The sequence below is a fragment of the Rhinoderma darwinii genome, chromosome 5 (genome assembly GCF_050947455.1).
Source record: "Rhinoderma darwinii isolate aRhiDar2 chromosome 5, aRhiDar2.hap1, whole genome shotgun sequence".
Lineage (NCBI taxonomy): Eukaryota > Metazoa > Chordata > Amphibia > Anura > Rhinodermatidae > Rhinoderma > Rhinoderma darwinii.
Window position 1 is genome coordinate 190,993,489 of NC_134691.1, and position 21,813 is coordinate 191,015,301.

The window sequence follows — 21,813 nt, forward strand, 5'->3', positions numbered from 1 at the left end:
TCCATGGGAGCCAGTGTACTGATTGCTCTGTAAATAGCGGCTGCAGACTATTACAACTCTAAAATGATATTTAATGTGGGCCAACCCATGACAACGCTTCCTGCCAATGATGTACTCCTAGTGTCATGATGCCTGTTAGTCCCTCACTTTCAATGTTAGGCTTGGGCTTCACAGATACTTGAGCTGCAAATTGGGGTGTGAGAATTATACAAACTTCGGGGGCAAATGCAGGATACTTAAAGGGAGGTTTCCAAGTGGAATTCTTTCTCTGCCAATTACAACATCATTCATTTTATGCTGCCCCTTGCTGATCATACATTTATGGCCTACCTAAGGATGGGCCATCAATTGAAAATCCCAGTAAACCCCTTTAAATTATAAAATTCTGTCTGATCACAACTACTACTCGAGGTGGCTCATTATATAGGGATTTATACAGGTCCCAGTGGCAAAAGATTTATTTTTATTTAGCTCAATGTTTTCTCTTGAACTGCCCGGAGAGGTGTTTACGAGTACTAAGACACCGTCAATAAGTTTGGCAATGTACTTATATAGCTTCCCAAAACTTCTTGTAGCTTTAATACTGTAGTGCAGACACAGAAGCAACACGGTAGCTACAGATTGTTACATCCCTTTTACAATGACTGAGGCCTCATGCACACGACCGTAAAAACACCCGTTATTACAGGTCGTAATTACGACCCGTAATAACGGGCTCATAGACTTCTATTGGCCACGGGTACCTTCCCGTTTTCTTACGGGAAGGTGACCGTGCCGTTGAAAAAGATAGAACATGTCCTATTTCAGGCACGGAAGTCTATGGAGCTCCCGTAATGACGGGTGGCTACGTGTGTGCACCCGTCATTACGGCAGCGTTGATAGGCGACGTCAGTAAATAGTCACTGTCCAGGGTGCGGAAAGAGTTAACTGATCGGCAGTAACTCTTTCAGCACCCTGGACAGTGAATTCCGATCAGAATATAGAGCAACCTGTAAAAAAAAAGACGTTCATACTTACCAAGAACTTCCTGCTTCCTCCAGTCCGGTCTCCCGGCCGTTGCCTTGGTGACGCGTCCCTCTCGACATCTGGCCCGACTTCCCTGGATGACGTTTCAGCCCATGTGACCGCTGCAGCCAATCACAGGCCAATCACAGGCTGCAGCGGTCACATGGACTGCCGCGTCATCCAGGGATGTCGGGCTGGATGTGAAGAGAGGGACGCGTCACCAAGACAACGGCCGGGTAAGTATGAATTTCTTTAACTTTTATTACAGAAAGGGCTGTCCCTTCTCTCTATCCTGCGCTGATGGAGAGAAGGGCTGCCGATTAGTGCAGTGCTATTTTGCAGCCAAAAACGTGCCCGTAAATACGGGTGGAATACTGGTGACACCGGACCCATATTTACGGGCACGGGTCCGTAAATACTGGTGCAAAACGGGTCGAATACGTGTGACACCGGACCCGTATTTACGCCAGTATTTACGGGTGGGAAAATATACGGTCGTGAGCATGATGCCTTAGATCCTTTTTGCCATTTATGCATAGTTATTATTACTACTCTTCCGCTTGTAAAGTGTTTGAGCAAAACGACTGACATTGCATTTATCTAATATGACATTTAAACTGTCTTCAATGTGGAACTTTTCTATAAAAGTCACCTAATGTGTAGCTTCACATTTCTTGAGAAGGAAAGGTCTCATCTAATGTTATTCTAGATAAACTCTCTAAAGTTAATACAGGAACTGGTATTAAAGGGATATCACAGATATAATTTTGCATGTGGATTATCTTGCAGTAAAGTGTTAAATAACGTCAGTATTCTTAATTAAAGCCAGTAATAAATGACTCTCCTCATTTCTGTGAATGCCCCTGAGATTTGTTACAGAGCTGATCTCTGAAGAAAGATGGTTTTACACTGAAGTGCAGGAGGTGAGTAGGTCCTGAAATTATTCCATGGGAAAGAAAAACATTTAATCTCTCCCCTCTCTTAAACAAAGAATACTTGACAAGGATTTACATCTTGACATATTTGGCACTTTATAATCTTGGCAGATTAGGAGATGGGAATGGTACCAAGGAAAGCTGTTACAATTCTAAATCATACTCTCTGCAACCTTGTCTTGACATAATAGTGTTTTCTATCAGCCAAGGATGTATCAGACCTTCATGATCACAACAGATTACTGTCCTACAAGTTTTTCTGAGACCAATGAGCAGTCACCTTCTTTTAAGGCTAATTAATGCTTAAATTACTAAAATATATCACTAAGGAATATTATTTGCTAAATGAAGAACTCTACTGAAATTTTCCTGCATGGAAGATTCTCCTTCTCATAAAAGTTAAGCAAAAGTCTAAACAAAGTCTACATATACCATAATAGTGTGCTTTTTTGCATTGCATTAAATATGCTCTTAAAGCGGTTTATGCCATGCTGGGACCCCAACAAACCCTAGATTGGGGTCTTAAACCCCCATTTGAATAGAGTGGAGTTCACGCATGCGCCCTGCTACTCCACTCAATGTCTATGGAGCCGACACAAACAGATGAGCCATGTACTCAACTGTTTATATCGGCCCCATAAACAATAAATGGAGCAGCAGGTCATATGCGTGATTACCGCTCCATTAGAACTCCTCCTCACTGTGGTTGTGCAGTGAGGAAGAACAGGGGCTCCGAACCCCCATTCTAGTGATCGGTGGGTGTCTCAGCGATTAGAAATGTATCACCTATACAGTGAATAGGTGATAAATGTCCATCATGGGATAACCATGGGAAAATGGCTAGGGCAATTGCAGTAGCAAGATGACCACGACATATTTGCTAATGTAGAATACATTTAGGGCTTGTCCACACATAACGAATTTGCTGCAGAAAATTTCTGACGCATTTCCGCATAAAACTGGCAGACAATCCGCTGCGTAAAATCTTCACCATTTCATGCGTTTTTTATTGCGGAAAATAGTGCAGAATTTTGCTGCGTTTTTTCAGGGCTGTGTGATGGTGATATTTCTTCATAACACCGCAAGAAATCAGTCCACTTTCCGAAGCAGTAATTGACATGCTGCGGAACTAAAATTACGCACCGCAAGTGAATTTCTGGACTGAATTTCTCTGCAGCATGTGGATGACCTAAGTTCAATCTCACCCACTTTGCCGCTACTGTATTCCGCTGCGTATTATCCATCCGCAATTCCGGACGGAAAATACGCAGCATATCCGTTACGTGTGGATAAGCCCTACGAATGAAAAAAAATGTTCTATCGTTTTGTTTCGACAGCTCCATGATAACATACAACAATCCCTGTATAGTAGGATCCAGCAGTTAATCTGCCCTTTACTTCTTGCTTATCTACCAAACATAGGTTAGCATCAATTAGAGGACAAATGGAAGAGATTATGCCTGCAGTATCCAACTATACATGGTCTGTTTTTTTGTGTTTTTTTTTAAATATGGAGATGCACAGTCTACATAGATGTAGAAAGAATTTTTATTTTTTTATTTTTATTAAGACCTCCTTAGATGCATTGGGACAATAAACAAACATTGGTTGCAAAGGTGAACACAGTCTTTTATCACTGAAAGTAGTGCCCTCGCTGGATTTTAATTTAAATAAGGACTGGGACTGTTTTATTTTAATATATGCCCCCAACTTGACTTGGAAGCCTTTTTTGGTTCTAAAATATGAAACACCCGTAGTACAGTATATTCAATGATAGTTAAGAAAACACAATAGTTAACATCAAAAAATAATAATGAGTGGTCCATACTAAAGTCATCAGCATCAGGATCCAAATGTACAATGCCAACAAAGTAGCACATTATGCATCAAATATTACTTTAAAGAATATATAATATATACAGGTAGCAGATCTAAAAAAAAGGGCTCACTGAGATGGTGGGGCGCAGGGCAGGTCCCCATCGGTAGTGTGTCCCGGTTTCAACTGTATCTGCAACCTCGGGACACAGATATCATTGGATTCCAGGATGATAGAGCACGGAGCCAACGGCTCCTTGCTCCAGCATTTACTGTGCAATACCAGCTCCAGCTGTTATTAGCTCGAGGCAGACAGGCGTGATGTAGTGACATCATCGTGCCTGTCTGCACAGAGCCACACACTGCACAGAGCGGAGGAGCAGAGGGATCTCCTCCACTCGTCGTGGGAACGGGGATAGGTAAATATTTATTTTGTTATTTTTTATTAGGCACTATACTGTGTGGTGGTAGCTAAGGGGGCATTATACTGGATATGGGGTGGCCGCAATAGCGAAGTTTACTGTATTTGTGCAGCCTTGGAGGGATTATACTGTATGGGGCAACTATGGGGGTATTATACTGTATGAGGGAAGTTATGGGAGCATTATACTATGTGGGAGCAGCTATAGGGGCATTATACTGTATGGGGACAGTTTTGGGGACATTATTCTGTGTGGGGAGGAACTATAGTACATTATACTGTGTGGGACAGCTATAATTGCATTATACTGTGTGGGGGCCACTAAGGGGTCATTATACTGTGTGTGGGCCACTAAGGGGTCATTATACTGTGTGGGGGGCACTAAGGGTTCATTATACTGTGTGGGCAGCTATGGGAGCATTATTCTGTGTGGTGGCAACCATAGGGGCATTATCCTGTGTGGGGGCAGGTATCGGGGCATTATACTATGTGAACGCCACTAAGGGGTTATTATACTATGTGGGGGGCACTAAGGTGTCATTATACTAAGTGGGGGCAACCATAGGGGCATTATCCTGTGCGGGGGCAGCTATAGGGGCATTCTACTATGTGGGGCACACTAAGGGGTGATTATACTATGTGGGGGGCCCACTGGATTGTGGCCCACTCAGTTGTGTTTCACCCCCCCCTGTGCTAAACCCTAGCTACGCCTCTGGTATATCACATGTCTGTAAATAATATCAGTAAAAATCGACAGCGATGTAAACTTGTATAATACAGTATTCATTTAGTAAAACACGTATTAGCAATAGAACCCATATACTGTAAAGGACATGATTAGCGCATTAACATTTACATAGAAGCACTTGCTTGAAATATTGTCAAGTACCATAGCTAGGATGGACAGAATAGAATGTTTGCTTGGAATTCCCTTAGTTTCAAAGGTGGTAGCCTAACAATTAAAATGGATATCTGAGTCAGTATTTGACCAGATGTGAAGTGATTTGTTCCAATGTTTAATCCTGTCTGATATAATTATGAGTTCAATCGTTCTTAGAGATCTATGGAACTAACTCAAATTTGTTTTTCTGAGCAGTCATAATTTCCTGTTCCTGCTTTATCCTGTAGCTTATGTTTATCTCTGGAGTCATTTTTAAACAGACCTTCTTATTTATGTCATACGCTAAAGCTATTAAACAGTTGCATTGTTAATTGATGCAGAGAGTGGAGTTGATATTCTACTTATAATAACAGGGAGCCCTCTGATAGGATAAAAAATTGTGCGTAACAATATAAGGTAATATATTTCATTTTCTATATGTCAATTAAAGGGGTACTAACCATAAAAAAGTAAAACTTACGCAAGCATAGAATGCATAATAGTAAGATAAAAAACTAATTTGCGAATATAATTTTCAAACATGTAAATAAACGAATCTTACACTCAAAGATTACACTTACAAATACATGCAATAGCTACGCAATAAATGCAATAGTGTAACAATTATTACTGTAGTTATAGTTTTTTACCTCATTATTATCTTTAATAATATAAGTGACAGCATATTACTGAGAAATACTGAAACAAGATCCAGTAGGAGAAAAGGGCTATGCCCAAAGGGAGAGGGGCCTAAAATTATATAGCAGAGCTGGAGAAAGTTCAAGGGTTTGTAAGCAAAATAATTAAGGGACTAGGTTGGAGTACCAATAAAGATGAGTAAAATTGTGGTTATATAGTGTTGAAAAAAAACCCAGAAGTCCTAATTAATATGCATAGATATATGAAAGGTTAATACAGTGATGTGTGTGATGATCTCTTTATACTTTAGCCAGTAACCATAACACAGAGGAATCTACTATAGCTATAGGTACTAGGCTGTATTCAAACATAACATTTTCACACTCTGTTAAAATACCGGAGCAGCCAGTTGTTACACTGTAGTGAATGGAACTTTATAAAATCCTTTTCAATTAGTGCGGTTGAAAACTTTTCAGTATTCAGGGCATTCAGTAATCAACTTTTTTATAACTAGGAACATTTTTCAAACATGAAAGACATAATACATAATACATAATAATAGAAGGCTATATTCACACGACAGTGAAAAAAAAACCAGTTGCTAAAAACGAATCAACCGTCAATTTTTCATGGCCATTTTGCATCAGTGTGTCTCTAAATTTTCATCCACTTCCCGGCTGTCTGACCATTTTAATGGTCATTTGTCATCCGTTTTTCATGGCCGTTAAAAAAGGGCAACAGGGATTCTTTTCTCCCAACTCCCTGAAAACACCACTGTGCCCATGTAGATAGTGTCACAATGCCCCTGTTGATAGGGCCACAGTGCCCACTGTAGAACGTGCCACAGCACCCACTGTAGATCGTGCTTACATACATAGTGCCATAGAGCCCACATATAAAGTACCATAGTACCCACATATAAAGTGCCAGTGCCACACAGATAGTGCCACAGTGCCCATGTAGATAGTACCACACACAGTGTTCATGTAGATAGCACCACAGTGCTGATGTAGATAGTGAAACACATCGCCCTGTAAATAGTGACACCCCCCCTGCAGATAGCACCACACCCCTGTAGATATTGACACACACACACCCCATATAGATAGCGCAACACCCCCTATAGATAGCCCCACACCCTGTAGACAGTGCCACAACCTCCTGAACATAGCGCCACACACCCCTCTATAGAAAGCCACATACCCCACTTTGTATATAGCCACGCACACCCCACCACATAGATAGCGCCATACACCCCTCCTGTAGATGGCGCAATTGGGGCTCCCGCTAGAAGAGAAATCCCCGGGCAGACCCTGGCCGACGCAAGAGGCTCCTGGAGAAGCCCCTGATGTCACTGTCCAAATATTGATTTCTGAAAAACGGCCATTAAAGAATGATCCATTGACTTCTGTGGGGGCCGTTGGGCCGTGAAAATGGCCAAAAACAGAACATGTACTATTTTTTGACAGCCAGTATTCATGGGTTGTTAAAGAAACGGTCGTGTGAATACACCCATAGACCTTCATTGTTCTTAAAATGGCCATGTGATTGTGTGTCTGTTCTAGATTGCTGAGATGGGTCCTTGTTCTAGGGACTTATTTTGACTGCCATATTTGGAGTCAGGAAGGATTTTTTCCCTCTAAATTTATTGTCAACTAACTCATCTGGGATTGTTTTTGTATATTTAACTATGTATGCTTTCCCAAAATAGAGACGAGAACGTTTCTAAATGACATAGAAAGCTAAGAGAAGTCTGGTAGTTATGCGCAAGAGTAAGGTAATAGTAGGTCATAAAGGGAATGGAGAGGTTGATTAGGGAAACTTTTCTTGGCGAGATCTTAAGATGGCCATACACATACGATAGCTGTTGATCAAACAGACATCTTCACCGTGGCTCGGCCAAGTGTACATGTTTTAGTAGAAGAGAGGGAGAAAAGCTGCTGTCCAATGAAAGAAAAAAGAACCAGTAATGTTATCATCCAACATGTCTGATCCTTGTTTTCCCCCAATGGGAAAGTTAGGCTGCCCCCATAAATATTAAATAGTCAGTATTGGACCTTAGAGTAATTGAACTTTTGTTGTGGTCAGCTAGTGTATGATACCCTTTGAAAGCAGCAGAGGTAATTTACAGATTTTTTCGACTGGTATTACAATTTCTTAAGCGTGTTAGCATTGTGGCTATATTTGACAAGTGATCTAATTGACTGTGTTGCTCTTACCCAGTGGTATAGTTTACATATGGGAAGAGGTTCTGCTCTTGGCCTCAATGGACAACTGATAGAGGAACCTCGGACATGTAATAACTTCCAAATATATATTTTTTTGCATAAAAAAAACTAGATATTGCTAACGATTTTGTTACTTATAAATGAAAACATTCAGAATGCATTGATAGATAAAATTAATAATTAATAAAACATATAAGAACAACATTCTCCTGGGGGATGAAGGGGGGATGACGACAAATGCTCTGTGCTTTTTGGCCCCTCTTTGGCATATTTTGCAGAGGAATTTTGGCTTCTATTAATAAACATTTGTAGATGTACAGTAGTATACACAAATTATACATATAGTATTACACACATGTGTAGCTGTTCAGTGGAAAAGCACATTAACTCTGAAATAAAATTGGCTAATTTTTAGATCCAGGCGTAGAGAAAACAAGTCATTTCCCAACAGTTGTTCCACACTGTTGACAGAATACATTCTCAAGTCATTCATTCCATTACTTATAGCTAATAGACTGCATGACACACCTATCTTCTTACCATCTCATGCCCACATGTTGTGCCTTCTGCTGCTGGCATAAATTTTGTCTCACATTTTCTTCCAATTCTGTGACACCAAAGAGCTTTACATATGTCCTACATTCAAAAGAGAGAAGACAAAATACAATCTGACCCAGTTCTGATAAATATAAAGAAGAAAGAAACAAGTCAGTTTGGTAAATTGTGCTTTGCTTACAACTTACTGGTACTAATATATCAATCCAGTTTACAACATGGCTGCTGGCATGTTATAAACGCTGCTGTGTGCAGTGCAAAATATTCAGTTAGTGGCACATAATTTGTTTTTATGTTTACCTGGTAAATATGTAGGTTTTTTTTCAGTGAAGTGTATTAGAAAGATTTCCTCATATTAACTATTTCATTGTTATTATACACAGGGTAGGGACAAGCAGGAGCCCAGAGCAGTAGTTTTGGAATGCACCACATCACCCTTGGTTCCAGAAGTTCAGCTCTCAGATGGACAATAATTCATTTCATTGTTGGTCCTAGTGAAGGCTTTCCTTCACCCGGGGAAAATATGCAGTTTGCTGCCCTGTATCTTAACACCCTAGTCAAGGCAGAATAACTTTTTGGTGCCCCCCTCTAAACCTAGAACCAGCCCCTCAGTTACATATTTGTCCAACTTAGTAGAGTTGTTGTTTCACGTATAGAAACTGAATCCACCAATTGGTATCATAATTTAAGAAAATAACAACCAGATGAAAGCCATTTTACTAAAACCTATTGCAACATGTGAAAAAACATTCATGTCGGCTGGAATCCATCATGTGTTTTTTTTAAATTTTATTTTGTTTTTTAAACGTTTTGAAACGTTATGATAAAAAATGAGAACTTGAGTTCACATAGGTGAGGTAACCCATAATAAGTATTTAAAATATATAATTATTTAGCATGTAAATGTCAAATTTCTTTAAGTTTAATATAACATAAACCCTAATTTACTGCCCTCATCCCTACTCATCCCACTACCAACTCAAATTGCATAAAGAAAACATTGTGACCTGTAAATGTGCAGTGTCAAGATTTACAAATGTGAACAGATAGTATTAATGCCAGTGTTTGCTCCTGCATATACACTGGTAGACACAGTGACCACTCACACAAGACAGCTAAAGTGTATTTGTCTCCGACTAACTTTGCAAAGAACTAGTTCAAATCACAGCCATGATGATGGCTTTCTAACAAATTCCTATTTCTAAGAATAAACTATGTGTATATAAGTTAAGAAATCAAAAACACTATTTCCGAAAAAATGTTTATTAAAAAAAATGTTTAATGACATCAATTACTGTAGGTCTTCAAACTTGCAGAATAAGTACTTGTTATACACAAATGCAAAGACATATTCGTTTTCAGACTCTAGATATTGATTTAGAACCGGAAGAAATCCTTGGAAAAATTAAAAGAACTAGAAATAAGAACGCAGAAGAAATAGTGGAAATTGAACAATTAAAAAGAGAGTAGAAGTCAAAGTAAAAAAAATACATTTCTTTTAAGAGAACTAAATTGTGCATTTCAAAGAGCTGCCATGAGGAACAAAGACCAATATTACAACAAAGTCTGTAAAGATTTTGGAGATGGAAGCAAGCATTGAAAAACAAAGACTGTTTTTTTTAGTAAATCCATTAGATTAAAAAGAAATATCAGCTGTGAATGTGTATTCTGAAAGATGACAATAGGAAAATCTTAACAAACGAAACACAGATCAAACAAACGTGCAAGAAATTGAGCGAACACCCTCTTAATGATGTCAGCTACACTGAAGAACCTTTAAAGTTCGAATACCTTATCAGAATGGATCTAAATTCTTTGCCATAAAAACCCAAAAAACTGGAGATGATGGCATTGAAGCACAATTACTTCAAGCAACTGAAGAAGAATCAATGAAAGTGCTGACAAAACTATGCCAACAAATCTGGAAAACCACCCAATGGCCAACAGATTGGAAGAGGTCCTTTTATATCCCGATTCCAAAAAAAGGAGACTTGAAAGAATGTTCAAACTACTGTAAAAACTCACTTGTATCATATGCCAGCAAAATTATGCTTAAGATCAATCAGCACAGGGAATTGATGGATGAATGAAAGGGAATTGATGGATATACAAGCTGGACTCAGAAAAGGCAGAGAAATAAGGGTATGTTCACACGAGGTCATTACGTCCGTAATTGACGGACGTATTCCGGCCGCAAGTCCCGGACCAAACACAGTGCAGGGAGCCGGGCTCCTAGCATCATAGTTATGTACGACGCTAGGAGTCCCTGCCTCGCTGCAGGACAACTGTCTCGTAGTGAAAACATGATTACAGTACGGGACAGTTGTCCTGCAGCGAGGCAGAGACTCCTAGCGTCGTACATAACTATGATGCTAGGAGTCCGGCTCCCTGCACTGTGTTCGGTCCGGGACTTGCGGCCGAAATACGTCCGTCAATTACGGACGTAATGACCTCGTGTTAACATACCCTAAGAGACATCGCAGATGCATGCTTGGTAATTTAAAAGAGCCAAAGAATGCAAGAAAAAAGTCAATATGTGCTCTATTGACTACAGGAAAATCTTTGACTGCATTAGTCATGTCAGATTACGGAATGCTCTCCGGAAAATGGGTGTACTTGTACATCTAATAGTTCTTATGAGGAACATCTGAAGTGGTCAGGAAGCCACATTGATGACAGAAATGGAAAAACAGACTGATTTCAGAATGGTAATGGGGGCTGAATACTATCACCATACTTATTCAACCTTTATTCTGAACATATCTTGAGGCAGGAATGAAGGAAGATATTTGAGGATTCAAGATTAGCAGCAGAAACATTAACAGCCTTCGATATGCCAATGAGACCACACTCATAGCCAAAAATGAAGAAGACCTAAAGACCCTTATAAGGAAAGTTTAAGAGCAGAGTGAAAAGATGGGCCTGCGGCTAAATATGAAGAAAATGAAGTCAACAGGCAATACAGCTCACTGTACAGTTAATGGAGAAGACAAAGAAGTAATAGACAGCTTTTGCCTACTTGGATCAATTATTAACATAAGGGGATTTAGTAGCCAAAAAAACGACAGACTGACCATTGGCAGAAAAAGGATGAAAGACCTAGATAAGATTCCCAAACGTAAAGATGTGAATACAAAGATCAGAATTGTCCAGGCCATGGTATTCTTTGTGGATTTGAACCTTTGAACGCTGGTAGTACACAAATGCACAGCATGCAGGTTATAGCACGCAGGTAGACATAACACAAGCCCAAATTGGAAAGGGTATGCAACAATATCCATGGAAAAACTGTTAAACTACAGAGATATTACAAAAAATTGCTTTATTACTAATAAAACTTGGTAAGCGACAAACAAAATATTTAACCCCTCCCCCGAGGAAAAATAACATATACAACAAATGAAATAAATAGCTGACTGTTAAATATGATGAATTTAACAAAAGGAGACTTTACAATTAGTGCGGAGCACCAAACTAATTATATCACAGACTGTATCCTGTATTACACATGACCATTCATATGATATACAGATGTATATACAGATACAGAACATGATATACAGATGTAGTGGACAGAAAAATGTATACCCCCTATATAATATCCTGCGGAAACATAACTAGAATCTCCCTCTGATTGGCTGTCTCTATTAGATGGAATGCAATTTCCCTCTGTGGCTTGGTAAAGTTATTATGAAACATATGTCTGGTAATGCAACATGACTGGCGAGTGACATACCTGGTGTAGCGTCCATGGCCGCGGGCCGTCGGGTTTACTCACCTCCCGATGCCCGCAGCCATGGATCCGTGAGCACTGGTCCCCATCTCCTTCCTAGGAGACGCCAGCACTCACTTCCGCTCCGTTCTGCTGTGTCCTGTAGGAAATCGACATCATCATCAACTGCCATGATTTCCTGGTCTATAAGAAGGCCCCAAGCCTTCTGATCGTTGCCTGAGCGTTGTTAGTTTTCCCAGTCTGTCTTGCAAATGGTCCCTTAGTGTTTCCCGTTCCAGTTGTTACCCGTGCCTTGTTCCTGTTCCTGTTTCCCGTATTGTGCCTTTAGTATTGAGTCTGCCACGTCCTATGTCATCTGCCACGTCCGGAGGAATCTGCCACATCCTGTGTCAACTGCCACGTCCGGAGGAATCCGCCACGTCCTGTGTCATCTGCCACGTCCGGAGGAATCCGCCACGTCCTATGTCATCTGCCACGTCCGGAGGAATCCACCACGTCCAGTGTCATCTGCCACGTCCGGAGGAATCCGCCACGTCCTGTGTTATCTGCCACGTCCGGAGGAATCCGCCACGTCTGGCGCAACCTGCTGCACCTGTGTCATCCGCCACGTTTGGCGTTACCTGCTGCACCCGTCCGGACTATCGAGGTACCCTTGTGCGGGACATTGTATTGCTGGGGTTTCCTGTTGTTTGGCCAGCTGCCTCCCCGCTACGACGGTGCGGCCTAGTGGGTCCACTAACCCGCTTCGTGACACCTGGAAATGTTGAGGCAGACTTCTCGATCACCAAAATAATGGTGTGCAACATAGATATTTCTAGCAGTCTGTAGACTGAGCCCCACGGGCAAGCTATAGGCCAGAAAATATACAGGAATATAGTTTGTTGACAGGCTATAGGTGCAACCATGAGGAATTTGTGTTCCCTGCAGTTGCCCTTTCCTACATTTGGATCTCCCACGCTTGCATTTATTCTGCTAAGGTAAGTATATTAGGGAATTGCAGATTATGCAATTTCCTAATTTAATAGCTGTCTAACACCAGACCTAACAATACAATCTATTACTCATAAACTTTGGAACATTTATTTACATAGTGTAAAATTATATGGAGGGGAATCTTTGACACAACATTACTGTATTACGACATGGTAATTAACAAACGGGTTCCTTACCTTTTTAAAGTCCAGCATACAGAGCTTGGCCTTTTCTCCAAACTGCCACTTGCACTGTGTGTTGGCATCATACAATTCTCCTGGAAGCTTTTCAGGATATTTATACTCCTTCCCCGACTTAGGATCATCAGCAAGGCAAATGGCTTGAGAAGAGCTGAAAGATAAAGAACAGTCAATACGGCAAAAAATATTTTCCACAGAAAATACATTCATTGTGTATACAGTGTTCTTACATAGAAGCAAAACATGGAATCTCTGACTAATAATCACTTCTCAGTGACATCTTTAATTTGAGTGGCATCTTACTGGGCATCTCTGATACAGTGACATCTAAATCAATTACTCAGCAAAACTTAGCAAATGGGTTCGGACAGATTATTAAATGTGCAGACATTTGGTTTTGGGAACTGGTGGTTTTCATCAGTATTTATCGAGTTTGTGAATTTTACTTCAGTGTTATTAAATAATAAGGCTATGTTCACACTGAATTTGCAGTCTATGTAAAATGTATATGTCGCTGATGTAATTCTCCAATGTATACAACGTATAGACATACAGTGGCATGGGTAGTTTATAGGCTCACTTGATAAAAAAAAGTTAAATATTTTTTTATGGGATGCTTTTATATAGGAAAGCGCAGCAGACTATGCTTTCCTATACAGTGAAAAATAGGGTATGCCAGTGCAAACCGGCCTGGAGGAAGCTCTTTTGGCATCCAATAGGTAATGGGACCCTTTTGGTTAGTTCGGTGTTTGTACCAGGAGCATTCAAAACATACACTGCAAATGCAGTGTGAACTGAGCCTTACATTTATAGGTGCATAATAAGTTATTATGGAGCCCTATAACAAAACTTGGAAAAGAGGCCACCTACATTGACCACCTTCAGCAGCAATTGACTTAAGGACATCTCCACCATGCACCCTGTGTTTTTTCCTCTTTTCTTTGTCTCTACCCAATACGAACGTCTCCTACCAGTATCCACATCTCTTTCATATACTGCGATCACTAAATGAACCTCACCTCTAAGTGGAATTGGGACCCCTTAGCTGCTGGGCCCCTTAGCAACTGCTGCGCCTGCTACCCTAGTAGTTCCATTCATGAATGTACGGTAACATATTCATTTATAGTGTACAACAGGACTTCAGCCGAAGCATGACATCAGATATAGAAGTCAGCTATACATCGTGCAGAATTCACTAATGGGGAAAGAAAAACTGTGGGAAACACTGTATCTAAGAAACAGATCTTTGAGGTACTTCACTTAGAATTCAACTCAGGTTACAAATAAAACTTACTTAAGAGCTTCAGATTCATACAAGGGAATAGGTTTCCTTATACAAATTAGTACATTTCACAGGCTTTTCCAAGCAAATGCATGAAGTCATTTTATTGGCTGACAATGTGCAGGGACGCATTCTGTGTTTGGTAAGAATAAAGTAACCATTTTTATTTCCAGTTCTCTCACCTCCTTATATTTCACTGGTACCAGACTGCATAAGTAACAATGACAATGGGCAAAGCTCTGAAAAAATATCTGAGGATCTCTCAGCAACATAAAGATTATGGGCAACTGAAACTCAAATTGAGGCTAATGCAAGAAAATATCAGAAAACCATGTCAAATTATATTAAAGGGGAATTCCACTAACAACTTAAAGATGTAATATATTAGTACATACAAAGTAAGAGCAATAGTCATGGTATGGTAATTTTTTTTTTGTGTGCTGAGGGAGATATTTGTATATTTTTACTATGCTGAGTCAGCAATTCATGTAAAAAAAAAACATAAAAAAGAGCAGCCATTTTATTGTCTCTTTTGAATAAGCTTCTTAGCAACTGACAACCAATTATGACTTTGTCATTAACATTCCTTGCTAAGAAAGTGGCAGTTTGTTGTTAGTTCCTGAGAACCTTATTCAGTTGCGACAACCACTACGTTGTCAGGTTCTGATGTCACTTTTGCAAAATAAAAAAAACAGTCACAACATAATAGAAAAAAATTGCTGAATATCTTTGACAGAAGATTAATGACCTTTGACACAACACAATACAGTATCTAAAATTAGCAAAACACAAACAGGTATCCAGAGTGTATTTGAAGAGGTTAGAACTAAAAATATACTGACAAATTAATTGGCTTCTTAATAAATCAGTCCTTAAAGAGCATATGTCACTAGTTTAGTAATGCCCAATCTCCTAGCTAATCTGATAATGCTAGTGAAAATTGTGTCCCAAAAAATTTATTATTTTAAAAGTTATGAGCTTAATTCTAAATATGTAAATGAGGCAATACTAGAGATGAGGGCGTCAACACCAGCGATTCTCCTGAGGTGGAGCTTCCTCACATGCCTCTGATGCTGTCCTATCAGCATGAAGCTGCTGCACACAGTGTGAGAGACTGATGCTGGAGTGAGGGGGGGATCACTTCAAATAGCCATATCTCCGGCTGTGGACCTCCTAGAACAGCCATATTCTGGTGCCATATAAAAGATGAGATTGTAATATTTCATATGACACCAAGATCTAGCTGTGACAAAACCAGAGAATCACCAGTTGAAAACACATTCAGGAATGGATGCTTTATACTATATGATCAGGCTGTGTTGCTGGGCCGGGAAGGGGGAGAAGCTGTATGACCATTGGACAGTGTCATACAGAAAACATTGCACCGCCCAGAGTGAAAAGAAAGTCACCTTCTAGTTGGCTATTATAGCCAAATTAGCATACTTTATATAAAATGCACAGAACTTTGCAAATAATAAACGTTTTTGAAAAAAAAATCACACTATAGTTAGCAGCAAAGCGCCTATTAGATTAGTTAGGAGATAGGGACAGATCCTCTTTAAGGTTAGTAATCGGGCAAACCAGCGTTCATACGAATGCTTATATCCTATCATTGCCCTGTGTAATCACAAGTTGATGGACGAGCAAATGTTCCTTCATCAGCTGATCGGATTTTTTATGCGACCAAAAAATGGACGCTAGTCGGCAGCACATCTCCCAGAGTAAACAAGGAGATGTGCTGCCGACATGATGCACATGCATAGACGTACAATAATATTAACAATGGTTCATCCCAATATCCTTATGAATGGAGCTAACAAGTGTCGATCGGCATCCTGTATTGTCGATCAGCGTTAGTTTTTACAGCCAGTATTGGGCCATGTAAAAACACCCTTAGTGTGTGTGTGTTCAAGACAGGGAAATTAGATTGTGAGGACATAAGTATGCCAATATATTGAAATAAAAAAAAATTATAAAAATAATGTCCCTCCATGGGATAAAAAAAAAAGTAAAACATACAATAAAATTAAGTATTGAAACAAACGTACAAAAGAATTGCACAAAACCAAAAACTATTCTTTAATAAAACACATATACAGTAATATACTAGTTTTAGCAGCAGACGGTGAACATCCTTGCCATAACTAGAAGAAGTCTTTATGACAGTCGGTAGTCAGATGGAGAAGATAAGAAAAGTGTATGACTACTATGAGAGATTTGGACTATGGGTCTTTAGATGTTATTGGTGTTTACTGTGATTTTGACTGAGCCTGATGACTACTGTATTCACTGGTTTGCAGCGTAAAGATAGTATTGGTATTTTACCACTATAAGGTCACTGTATCGTAGTATAATTCAATCTTATATGGTGGTATTATTTAGTAAATTGATTGAGGTAATGGGTATTGCTGTATTATTTAGTCACAGTATGACGGTATTATATATATGATAGATAGATAGATAGATAGATAGATAGATAGATAGATAGATAGATAGATAGATAGATAGATAGATAGATAGATAGATAGATAGATAATTATATGATCTTTACTAAATTTTTAAGGATTAACATAAATAGGCAGGCAGACAGATATGAGTTAGACTGGCGGTAGATAATAGATAGATAATAGATATGACACATGTATAAATACATATTTCAGCCATAGTACAATATTAGCATTTTATTAGTGTTGGCAGTCTGTTCATGACATATTTGTCAATGACTGAACCTTATAATATTAGAGGTACAGGATTTTCTAATAAAACAGAAAACTTTCTGAAATGAAATCCAAGAAAGGCTTGGAAATGAAAAAAGCACGGACAGCTAGGTAACCAGCATTAGCTTTGGAAAATGTCTAATATATGTCAGTTCACTGGGAACCTTTCTATGTGTACTGTGAAAAGAAACTTGTACAAACATATTTTGTCATCTCTATAGTTACAGGGAAAAGAACAATTGTGGTGCTTTTTGTCAGGACTATTGTTGGCATACTATACAGGGGGCAGCAAACATTGGGATACAATACAAATGTTACACATACTGGATTAACTTGATTAATAATTTAGGTACAATGCTTTGTACATGCAATGCCTGCAAAGATGAATGAACCTAAACAGATATAATGTGTCAGGGGTCTATTATTTATCCGTTTACAGCATATATAACACAATATTTGTTCTTTTCTGTTCTTGGGAATAAACACGGACATAGTTTGTCCACAAAGACTGAACTGGTATTGATGTTAATTTAAATGCATTTCATTAGAACTGAAACCCTCCAGGAAACTTCTATGCTACAATTCCTTTAGATTGACATTCTTTTACTTTCATTAAATAACCCTAAGGGCCCTTTTACACGGGCCAATTATCACAGAATGCTCGTTCCAGATAATTGCCCTGTGTAAACAGGGCAACGATCAGCCGATGAACGATCAAACGCTCGTTCATCGGCTGATTGTATCGTTTACGCAGCCTGAAATATTATCGTTGTCAGCAGCACAGCTCCCTGTGTAACACGATAGAAATGTATGGGGACAAGTGATCGTAGTAACAATCATTCGTCCTCAAACATAGCTCCTTGTGAAAGAAGCCAACAAGCGCCGATCACCGAGCTGTCTCGTTTTTCCGCGCTCGTTTACACGGCCCTCGTCCGGCCATGTAAGAGGATCTAACATGTAGCAAAAGTCTACTCAGGAATTTAAAGGGTTTTCCGGAGCTTTGTTGAGCCATCGATGTTTAATGTTAATCGGTGGGAGCGTGACTCCTGGGACCCTCTTCAATCCGCAGAATGAAGGGGCCACAGTACTCCAATGAGTGCTGCGCCCCCTTCATTATTTACATAGGCTTGTCCGTATAGGTGGCTACGACAACAGCCCAGTCTTATTCCAGTAAATGGGACTAAGCTGCAGCACAGGCACACTCATAAATACAGCTTTGTGCCGCTTTAAATAATGATTTCATTTTTCTGATCGGCAGGACTCAGAGATAACATGTGATCAAAGTGCAGAAGGCCATAAATTTCCCCTGCAGCAGCCGCTGAGGGGGAAATGTGGTATTACATGCTGTTCATTCACATGAATTGTCGATCATGGAACACATGGCCAGGCTGGGTGAGCCAGGGCGAAAGCTGTTCTATGTTAGTGGTTCTTCGCTCTGGCTAATAGAAGGAAGTCCTAAGTGAAGCATTCCCCTCTATGATGTCCATATGCCCTAATGAGCCATGTTATAATGAAACAACCCATTTCGTGGTTCTGGAATTTCTGTACTCCGGTGTTGCGAAAAAAAAACGATTGAAGTAAAAAGTACTGAAATTTCAGTAGAGCTTTAGCACAAGCATGGAACCAAAGTACTCAGTTAAAGTAGTTGTCTGGTTTCAGCAAATTAATGTTATTATTTTTACAATTAAAAGTTATTCAATTTTTTCCAATTTATTTTCTTTATTTATTTCTCATAGTTATCTCTGCTTGTTGTCATTCACTAGCAACATTCATTGTTTAGTTACAGTTAATAAAATTATGTTCTGGTCATGTGATGGTCACACAGGTGCACGGCTCATTACAGCTACAGTATGTGTATCAGAGCTGTGACTTCTAACGATCCCAGCACCTGTGTGTCCATCACATGACCATGGACAGAATTTCATCCACTGGAAGTAAACAATGAATGTTTATACTGTATACCAACATGCAGAGAGCTTGAAAACCGTATAGAATTAATGCAGAAAGTGTATTGGAAAATTGTATAACTTTTACTTATAACATTTATTTGCTGAAACTGAATAAATACTGTAAGGAATTTCTGCCAGCGAGCACTCCTTCAATCTGCAGTGAGAACTCTTGCCAGTATGCTATTAGGCCAGCAATTTAGTGGACTTGTACTTAAACAGCTGAAATCATAGTATAGAGCAGATAACTGATCATCAAGTCACTTTCCACGCTAACTATATTATGTGCATTCTGCTTGTATTGCTTTTGCTCTAGGGAGCTCAATTTTCCAGGAACACTGGGCAAACATCTGTTTACACAGCTTACTGTATTTTAATGCCATTTCCTTCAATCAGTAACATTGTGAAATGAGAAATTGATAGTATTCCTGTAGCTAACAAAATAGCAGCCGCAATATCCTCCCTGTCACTGAGCAAATGGGTAATAAAAAGAGACTTGTAAAAGGTTCTATAAAACAATCAACTACTTAAGGAAAGTATTTCAGTCATTGCACGGCGTGTTTTAAGATCCTGGGAATATTATACAGGGGATTACTTACACAACATGCCTACTATAGCTGGTTTATGAGCAGAAAAGCATAAGAAACATATCACGCTACCTCTATAACAAACACTAAGCATTTTCTAATGTAGTTATGTGTATTCAGATGAAAACTGGATTATTTGTCTTATTTTAAGTTACGTAATTAAAGAAATAACATTGACGAAAGTAAAAACAATAGAGTAACACTTAATTTATCTTTATCCATCAAATACAACTAAGACAACCTGCATAAGTGCGTTATAAGAAACAATACAACAGATATTAATTATGATTAATATGGACAAATCAAAAAATCTTCTAGACTACGCACATGAATGCTGCATTCAGATTTAGGAATGCTCGTTTACCCGATCATTATCCTGTGTAAACACCACAAAGGTTAGTCGATGAACGATCACGGGTAGTCCATGTGGCTTTGCACTACAGAGCCATAGGAACTACATGCTCCGTCGTGGGGTGCTCTATATGGCGCCATATTACAGAGTTATTCTTTTAGGGGAGAATAGTTCCAGGGGAAGGTGTCTGATGGAACATGCCACAATTTTTTTCGCATTATTCGTACGTAATCCGACAGAAAAATCCTCTATATGAGTCTGTAAAAATCAGAGGCATGTGGAGGCATAGTAGGGCCCCATAAAAGTCCATTGACGCCGTATTACGGCTCTGTACAACTGAGGGATTGTTAAGAGCTGTAATACACACATGTGCATGACGCTTAAGGTAAACAACAGACACTACCATTGTCATTATTCATTTTTAATTAGTTTTGATCTCCCAAACTAATGTTATAAGTAAAGTAAGCAGTGATAAAGTGAGCTGTTATAATGCTATGTATTATGATGGAAGAGTGAAAAAAAAATAAACATAAAATCGGCTTGCAAAAACCAAAAACAGTTACATTTTTACTACAATACCTTAAAAATCTGTACAAATACTGTCGGCTGCAGGCAGACCAGGAGAAAACCCCATTATGACCTGCCAGTGTTGGTGACATTATGTTGCCTTCAGATTTCTTGCACACATTTCCCTCTCCATCGTGGATCATTCCAAAACTGAAAACAAAAAAATATATATAATTATTCTCTTTAATGTTAATTTGAAAAGTTTTTAAATATTGTATGTTATTGCGTTCATAACATATTCATCTGTTTTCTGTAAAAGCTCAGTTAGACAGAAAATACATTGGTTATCTATCTCAAAATGTAGAAGAATTGTAGCCCACTTTCTAAATTTATGTAGTAACTGTTAACACAAATAGGAATAATTTACAGGTAGAACAATTTACGTGAAATGGCATAATTTTGGCACAGAACTGTCAAAAGCCATAAGGTATATGCAGTACCTTGTTTAATTCAGCAATCATACATTTAAATATATATATATATATATATATATATATATATATATATATATATATGTGTGTGTGTATATGTGTGTGTATATATATATATATATATATATATATATATATCTAAATCTATGATTGCTGAATAAAACAATAATATATATATATATATATTTTTATATATATATATATATATATATATATATATATATATATGCATATATATGCATATATATATATATATATATATATATATATATATATATATATATATATAGTTTATAGCCATTGTTCTATATAATTGAAATACAGTAGAAAAATTAAAACGGAGCTTACTTGTGACCTGACTCGTGAGCGATGGTAAATGCGAGTCCTAGCCCAGTGTCCTCATTAATAGTGCAGCTACGGTATTTACTGCACATACCACTAATTGGAGCAAACCCTGTAAAACCAGAATAGACATAGACATTTCAACCTGTATGATATACTGTATACAGTGTAGTTGTATCCTCTATATCTCATACCGTTTTGTGTGC

At 38.8% G+C, this 21,813-nt stretch overlaps 1 protein-coding gene across 2 annotated transcripts in view; it reads right to left on the bottom strand.

The window, feature by feature from the left end:
• ADAMTS16 (ADAM metallopeptidase with thrombospondin type 1 motif 16) overlaps positions 1 to 21,813 on the bottom strand; it is a 220,483-nt gene that overhangs the window by 80,543 nt on the left and 118,127 nt on the right. For both annotated transcript variants that reach the window (XM_075828498.1, XM_075828499.1), the window contains 4 exons: positions 21,614 to 21,719; positions 20,847 to 20,984; positions 13,381 to 13,534; positions 8,464 to 8,559 (listed from right to left, as the gene is read on the bottom strand). In XM_075828498.1, coding sequence (XP_075684613.1) covers positions 8,464 to 8,559; positions 13,381 to 13,534; positions 20,847 to 20,984; positions 21,614 to 21,719 — 494 coding nt within the window. The remainder of the gene's footprint in view (positions 1 to 8,463; positions 8,560 to 13,380; positions 13,535 to 20,846; positions 20,985 to 21,613; positions 21,720 to 21,813) is intronic.